Source organism: Chaetura pelagica, unplaced genomic scaffold (genome assembly GCF_000747805.2).
Source record: "Chaetura pelagica isolate M959 unplaced genomic scaffold, ChaPel_1.0 scaffold221, whole genome shotgun sequence".
NCBI lineage: Eukaryota > Metazoa > Chordata > Aves > Apodiformes > Apodidae > Chaetura > Chaetura pelagica.
In genome coordinates this window covers 7,579,528-7,587,646 of record NW_009952533.1, presented here as the reverse complement: position 1 = coordinate 7,587,646, position 8,119 = coordinate 7,579,528, and the positions used below count along the sequence as shown (strand labels likewise).

At 37.1% G+C, this 8,119-nt stretch overlaps 1 protein-coding gene across 1 annotated transcript in view; it reads left to right on the top strand.

Moving 5' to 3' along the window:
- The window catches only part of INPP4B (inositol polyphosphate-4-phosphatase, type II, 105kDa), a 267,071-nt gene extending 259,232 nt beyond the window's left edge, over positions 1 to 7,839 (top strand). Inside the window, exon 28 of the mRNA XM_010008928.1 lies at positions 7,707 to 7,839. Coding sequence (XP_010007230.1) covers positions 7,707 to 7,839 — 133 coding nt within the window. The remainder of the gene's footprint in view (positions 1 to 7,706) is intronic.
- The last annotated feature ends 280 nt before the right edge of the window (positions 7,840 to 8,119 follow it).

Sequence of the window (8,119 nt, the reverse complement as noted above, 5' to 3'; positions counted from 1 at the left end):
TAGGGAAAAAAAGGCTAACAAAATCTTTGCCAAAAGAAAAGGGATGATTCATTAAGATCTTTCATGGTTAACAGGAAGTATTTAAAACCTATTTAGACATGTGAAAGATAATTTATCATGGGTTTGTTTCACTGTGCTATGTGAGCCAAATGTATAATCCCATCCTCAGTAAAAGTCCCTTGCTATGGCAGAAGCAGAGTGGAAATATATGTGATTCACCAGCCAAGTATACTAGTGCCATAACCTTATGGCAGGGAGATGTCTTGTATGTTCAGAACCTACTTGAAGGATGTAGTCATCATCATTTCACACATGCTCAGATCACTAAGAAACCTGAGATTTGGTGTATAGGTTGTGGTTTTTTGTTTGGTTGTTTTCCTGCACAACGATACAGATCACATTTGCTTTAATATTGGTTATACATTAGATTAAATTTTCATCTTTGCAGGAAAAGTCAGGAAAAAGTTTTTCAATTTTGTCCTGAGAATTTCCTGTATTTATAGTCCTAGTGTCTGGGAAGATTATCAGAAACACATTTTTTGATAAAAAGAGAAACCTTTATAGAATTTATGTGTAATAGTGCACAGCAGTATTTGTAAATAGTAGAATGAAACAGCAAATCCTTTGCTTGCAGTATAATAGAGGTTAAAATCATGTTCCAAAACCCAGTCACAAGTAAAGAAGAATCTCTCCTGCATGCCTATCACTTTTCAGTTCTGAAGTTTCTCTCACACAGTTGCCAGAATAATTTTGCAGGATCTGAAGTCTCTGCCCATGCTTGTATATTACACATCTCTGGGGAATGTTTCTAGACAGGAACTCAGTGATTTTGTACAGTGAAATCATTAAACATTTCCTGGAATAATTTTGGTTGATTTTAGCACTTTTCTAGGTGGCTCCTGGGCAGTTTGGGAGTTGGCACAACTGAGGGACTGTTCCCACGTGGTGGCCTCTGCTCAGCAGTCTTTTTGACAGAGAAGGAGACATAGAACCATAACGTGCACTTGATTTTGCTGTTCAGCTGCAGTAGCAGGGAACTGCTGAGGGTGGGTTTAAACTGCTAATGTAGGTGTTTTGCAGGCAGCAGTGAGGAAATTTGATTGTGATTCTAACTGGAATGTTTTGGTTAAATTTATTTTATTTTAACTGTATGAATTTTGTCAATGACACTATTTTACCATTTAGTTACTTATCACTGTTGGGGAAAAAAAGAAAAAAGTTATTGCAGATGTCTGTGTCAGTCACAAAGGAAAATATTTATTCTGCAGAGATTTCTCAAGTGCTGGGATTGACACCAAAGGAGACGTATATGACCAAGTAACAAATGTTTTGTGCATATTAAATATACAGGTTGAAGCTGCCCTTGTATCTGTTCTTCAAAGTTAATGGTGAGTTAAAAGTGTTTTACAAGTAAACACGGATGAACATTAGAGGTTTTGCTCTGTGGTCAGCAAACCATTTTGGGATGGTAGGAACCAAACTAGATTTTTCAGTTTTCAGATCTGTCTGGTCTCTTCTCACAACTGGGGATAGAATAAGAGGAAATGGCCTCAGGCTGCATCAGGGGAGGTTTGGACTAGACATTAGGAAGAACTTTTTCACTGAAAGGGTTGTCAGACATTGGAATATGCTGCCCACAGGGGTGACTGAGTCACCATCCCTGGATGTGTTTAAAAGTCTTTTAGATGTGGTGCTTGGGAATATGCCTTAGTGCTGGATTTGGTAGGTTAAAGGTTAGACTTGATGATCTTAAAGGTCTTTTACAACCTAAGTCATTCCGTGATTTAATATTTCAGCGGTTTTGTTTTACTGAAAGCAATCCGGAAGTAATTTTAATTTTTACAACTGTTGGAGGTTTTATTCTATCAACTTGATATTTCACCATAAAGGGTTTTTGCCCAATATTTATTTATATGTTTTATCTGAGTTCTGCTCTGATTCAACAATCCTCTAGGTTTAGGCTGAGATCTCTTTATATCCTTCTGAATCACATTTTATTCTTCTAGAGGTTATAGTGCAGCTTATTCATAATGGCCAGGTGATGTTCCCAAGGATCTCATCTTTTTGCCTTTGAAAAAGTTAAGTCTGCCTTCTAGAGCAGTAGTGCTGAGTATTGAAATGGTTAATTTTTTTCTCTGATGCATTTCACTGAATCACAGTAACATGTATAATGTAGAAATTAAGCTACTTTCACTACAAAACCTTTTTCTAATTTATTTATTTATTACAAAGAAAGGCGGGCAGTATTCTGTTTAAAATCTTTGAGAGGGCTTTCAAAAGTTCTGGCATGCGATAGTCAAATAAAAAGATTGTGTAAGTAAGCAAAATGGTGTAAGATGAAGAACTTTTAGCAATCCCTTCTATTTGAAGAATCACCTGTGCTGCTACTGTTAGATGGGATTGAAGAGAAGCAACTCACTTCGGCCATTTTTCTGTGTCAGCACTGGTGTTTGACAGGAAAAACCCAGCAGGCCCAGAAACTGCTTGGTGGAGTCTGTCTGCAAAAAAAAGGAAAACTCCCCTAACGTACTTATGCTATAAGCCACCAATTCAGATTGGAGTCACTACTCGCACACCGGATCCTTGTGCTGATAGAAAGCTGCCTATCCCTTCTACCTGAAGCACTTCTTTAGGACAATTTAGTATTTCCAGTATCATTAATAAATAGAGCAAGAAAAGTTCTAACAAGAGAAACGTATATCCTGAAATGTTAAAATGCATCTTCTCCAAAAACCTTGTGCAGGCATGTCAGTGAGACTGATAATCAAAAGCCAAAGTGTGTCTTCATATGTGCAGTTGACTTTAAGGACTCCTGAGAGGCTTCTTTTTACCTCACACCATTTTCATTGTCTCTGTTCTGCTGCTTAGGACTTAAAACAATCAACAGAAAATACCTGCTGTTTTGCTTGTCTCATTTGATAGGCATGCAGCATTTTCCCAATAAGAGCTTAAGATGATAAAGCAGCAAGTGAGATAGAAGGCAGACTGAAATGTTTATATCATCATTAAACTTACAGCACCCTTGGCTGTTATGATGTATTTGTGCTATGTTGTAAGTCTCCAATGAACAATTTGAAAGTAAATTAATAAAAAGATATATTAATAAAGGTTAGAGAAGTGTTTGTTACCCCAGATGTTACGGATTGAGAAGCTTTCACTACTCCTATTAAAATTTTCTGTGTATGTATGAAACAAAATTTTGCTGGATATTTTGTGAGTCATCTTCCTTCCCTTAGTGTGAGTTCAGAGCTGTTAGTGTACGTATTGTGATGGAGAGAACATCCAAAACTATGGCTATACCTTCACACCATAATAGGATCAGATACCACTCTGTTCTGTGGGTGCTGAGCGTCAGTCAGAAGCCAAATAAATCCAGCTGACACGGCACCAGCTGGATTCATGCTGTTTGCAGTAAAGCTTCTACAGGTTTTGATGAGCCAGGGAAAACAGTGTTGTCACGCTGCTGAGAGCTGGGTGTAGGGCCTCGCTTTGTTTAACTAGATACATTAGTCACTGTGCAGAACACTTTAAGATGTGTTAGAAGACATTGTCACTGCAGTGCGTTGAAAAGTATTAGCAGAGCTTAGCAAGGCATCTGACCGTGATCAAATATTCCTCTTAAATTTGAAATACGTTTAGTTATTCTGCTCAGCCTGTTCCTAGGTAGCTAATAATGGGGTTGGATCCTCTTGCTCTATTTTGAGAATGTCTTACTGAATCATGCATAACGTGATGTTACTAATTTGTGGAACAGAAGTCCCTATGCATCAGCTGTTCACTGTGGTTTTCCTGAGGAGAAGATAGGACTTCTTAGGTTGAAGGACAATGATCATTCTTTTCTGCTTATCAAAGAATAAATGTACTGCAGGCTTTTCTGTTGAGGGGAAAAAAAAAAAAAAAAAAAAAGAAAGAACATATTGCTTTTATCTGTATTTTCAGCATTACATCTGCTTAAGCCTCATCAATGCTAATGGGACTTGTAGTAACATAAATAAAAGGCAGTCTCACTGTCAAAGAGATATGGAGCAGAACAGTGCAAGGCACACTACAGAAGGGTTCATCCTTGTAGGGCAACCTGCAAGTGTGTAACTGCTTAGAATAAACTGCTGACTCTCTGGAATGAAGTGCCTAGCAGTGGCTCATGCAGTGGCTGTGCAGATTCACTGGACACTGAACTTTGTTGCTTCCTAGATGGATGTGGTCAGAGAGGAAAAGACAGTGGTCCCTTCATCTGCTCTGCCATAGGTGCCCATATGGAATCTGTGCTAGAAGGCACCCAGAAGGAGAGTCCAAAAACACCTGGGCTCAGTTACAGAGAAGGAGTAGGTGGGATTGTGAAGGTTGAACTCTTGGGTGTGGGCATAATGGGGGTAGGCTGAAACCGTCAGGCTAACCTTAAAGAGTAGAAATGGGGTGAGGGGCAAGTACAATAGGCTTAAAGAGGCAGACTTGTGAGATCCTGTAGAGGTTAAAGAAGCAAGCAAGCAGCATGCTTGTAAAAGTATGGAAACATATATGATAAAGGAGAAAATTAACAAAGCCCAATGCATTTAATCTTCACAAATGGTCACAAACCGTAACATTATCTCTGTGAGCAGAAGAGGAAGGAATTTCTGGGGGTGGACCATAGGACAAAGGCATTAACTGGAGTAGTCTGATACAGAACAGAATTACTTATTTTGGCATAAGCCATGGTGTGATAAAGTCAGAATAGCTCACAGTTAGCTTGATGCCTTGACAGTTTCTGAGAGGATTTTGTCTAAAATACTGTTTGAATTCTGTCCAAGTTCTATCCAAAGACACTTGAAGACTGTAGACCAAAAGCAGCAGAAACTCTGACACCAGTAATTGCTTTGACCTAGATTCAAATATCAGGAGGTGTTTCTGTTTTGTTTTGTTTTGCTATTTAAAATAGTATGGCTTGTCCTCTTTATTAGTGTAACATACACATTGAATGTTCAAAGCAAAGAAAGAGGGTAAGAACTTATTATGAAAGGCTTCTTTAAAAGGAAAATTGTGCAAGGAATAGTTTTGATCAGCCCCTTCCCTAGAATCCCACTTGCAAAGGCAGTTCATGCATGACTCATGCTAAGCACAAGAAACTTAATATTGCATTTTAACAGATGAGTCAGAAAGGCAGGCATGTTGTGAGATGAAGACACTGCTGCTGTCTTCTATGAACCCATCTCATTTTACCTAGGACTGTGTGATATTACCTTTACTGACCTACAGTCTCTTTATGGTCTGCCAGCATTTTCTTTCTTGAAAATACAGCACACCTGGGACATGTGCTTCTGAAAAAGCACTGTGTTGTAATCTGATCTATTTGGATATTCTTTAATCCACAGAGAAAACTGGTGAGTTATCTTTTCATTCCAGACTATTCCTAGTAAACAGAAAAATAAAAATCTTACCAGTCTTTTCTAGCCAGAGGAAGTCCACAAACAGGATTCCTGAGTGTATGCAAATAAAGTTAAGTTAAGAGGGATTGAAGAGGAAGAGTTGAAGTATTAATGAATCTTCTAGTAGAGAAACTACCAAGACTACAATAGAAAAGCAGTGATTTCAAAGTATCCCTGCTGCTCTGATAGCAAAGTGATGGCACAACATACAGTGATTCTGTAGAATTTCACTGAAAGCAGATCAGTTCCTCAGTGTGGTGATTGAACAAGGTACAAAGTAATTTTCTTGCAGGAATGTAGGTGTGAACCTGTAAATAAAATAACTGCTGTTGACATCAGAACTGAGTCACCAGCACTGGTGAATTTTTATGAAGTCAATTTATCATAATTTTAAACTATTTTAGAATAGCTAATTCTTTAAAACAGAGTATGTGCCCTTTCTATTTCTGCCTATATATTTCCTAACAGATAGTAAAGCAGGATTGAAAAGCCTGTGAACACCATGGAGACACTTATTTTGTCAGTGTTGCATTGTGACATGTTTGTGATCTTATTTTTCACTTCCTTAACTATTTGTTTAACTTATTTAATTTCTTTTACATGTGTGTGTTCATTTTAGTGATAGTACAGTTCATCTCTTAAGTTTTTTAGTATTAACTTGTGAATACTACTGTGAGGCATCTGACAGGCTTAATAACATGTTAGCCACCTAATCATCATGCTCCCCAGGTCAGCAGTAGAACACAGTAAATATATCAGAAGTACTTAACCTAAATCTATTTCATCAAAATAGCTATATAGTTTCTCTTTGTCGATATACTTACATGTTGGCTTTCCTTGCTGTTTAAATGCTGTTCTGTTTGTTCCTAACTTCCCCTGTTTAACAGCAGACAAACCCAGGGAGCACTGACTGAATCGGATGATCCCGAAACAGGCTGTCTAACTGATAACAAGCCAACTTCTCGACACTTCTATCCTGTCGCCTTGCTGCTTGTCAGCTCACACTTGCTGGTTGTGTGGCTTATTTTAAGTCTTGCTTTGCTATTAGCCAAATATCAATAAACTCCACTTGTGTTCCTTTCTTTTCTACAAACAGCAACAAACTAACTTTAGGAAAAGGGATTATGCTGTAATATCTCTACAGTCTCAGACCCAAGAATTTGTCTTTAAGATACAAATGTCTGAAATGTATAATGGCTTTTGTTTTTATTTTTTTTCTGAACTCTTAAGAAGTATACTATGCATTGAGTGAATTTCTTCGGTCTTTCTGTTCCTGGTAAAGCTTTCCCTCTGTAATTAGCTCAAAGAAAGCCCATTTACAATGCTGTCACTGTATACAAGATGATGTGAATCCTGAATGCTTGAACCCTTCTTTCCAGAGTAATTAGTCTGACAAAAAAAAAAAATAAATTAAAAATGAATTTGCACAGCACAAACTAACCCCTAGACAAGTATTACAGGGCGGTGGTTTGTGAGACTTAACTTTCATTGTGTCATTTTCATTGTTCTTAGCTGACAGGATCTCTTTCGTTTAACAAACGATTATTACTTTGCTATAACTAACCCCTTTCTATCAAGTAATTAAATGGAATAGAGTAAGTTCTGGTTTGTAATGAAATTAACCTGTTTGTAATTGTTGCTTTAGTTGCTTTTGCTTTCAAGACACTTTTATATTCTTTTTAACAAAGTCCTGTTCATGTCTTGATGCACCACTTTGGCACTTGTGACTTTTGTACTGTATGTGAACCCACATCCTTCCTTTACAAAGCGGAGAGTTGGATCGGGCTGTTTGAAAAGCCATTTTCTCTTTTTTCTTTTTTCATTGCAAAGCTGAACGTACAGGAAATGCAGCAAAGATGAAACTTTCCTTCACAGATCTCTAGGGCCAGACTTAATAAGATGCCTTATTCCTAGAATACGCATTTTTAGGGCAGTGTGTACTGTCACACATATAACAATCTGGAAAAAAAAAGTATGAAAAGTTTAAAAGCAAATATATTTCTGGAATTAGAACAAAATGTATCATTAAAGTATTTAATTTTATTTTTTTTTTACTAAACTTTAAACCTCAAGGGCAAATGTATTTGGGGGGGAAAATCACCTATTTCTGAGGGCAATAACTGTACTGGGCCTGGCCTTGGATTTAATTTTGTAAGATGTATCATCACTTGTGGAAAACAAAAATGTAGAGTTGAATCTTTGTTATTTTTACTTCAACTGTTGCTGAAACTCTGCAATGAACAAATAAAGCATATTTATTTATTCTGTGTTTCATGAAGTTGTACTTTTTCCCCCTTTCACTAGAGAAGGATGCCGCATAGAGAATGTACTGAAGAATGTCAAATGCAGAAAGTATGCATTCAACATGATACAGCTGATGGCTTTCCCAAAGTACTACAGACCTCCAGAAGGGACATATGGAAAAGCTGACACCTAAGTTTAACAAAAGTGTAATCAGGAACAAACATCACGCTAATTAGCGAATATAAAACTTGCTGTTTATGACTTATTAATTGGGAATGTGTAACCAGCTGAGGTGTTATTTATATCAGGATTTATCTTTTTACAGTAAAATAACTGCAGTTAGTTGTTATGAAATAAAATACCAGGAAGAACAGTGGAATGAATATTCTAAAAACCAAATATATTTAACTTTTCTTTGAAAAATGAAGGTTTAGAATTCCAGATGAAACTAGTTTTTCAGGTTGTTTGATCAA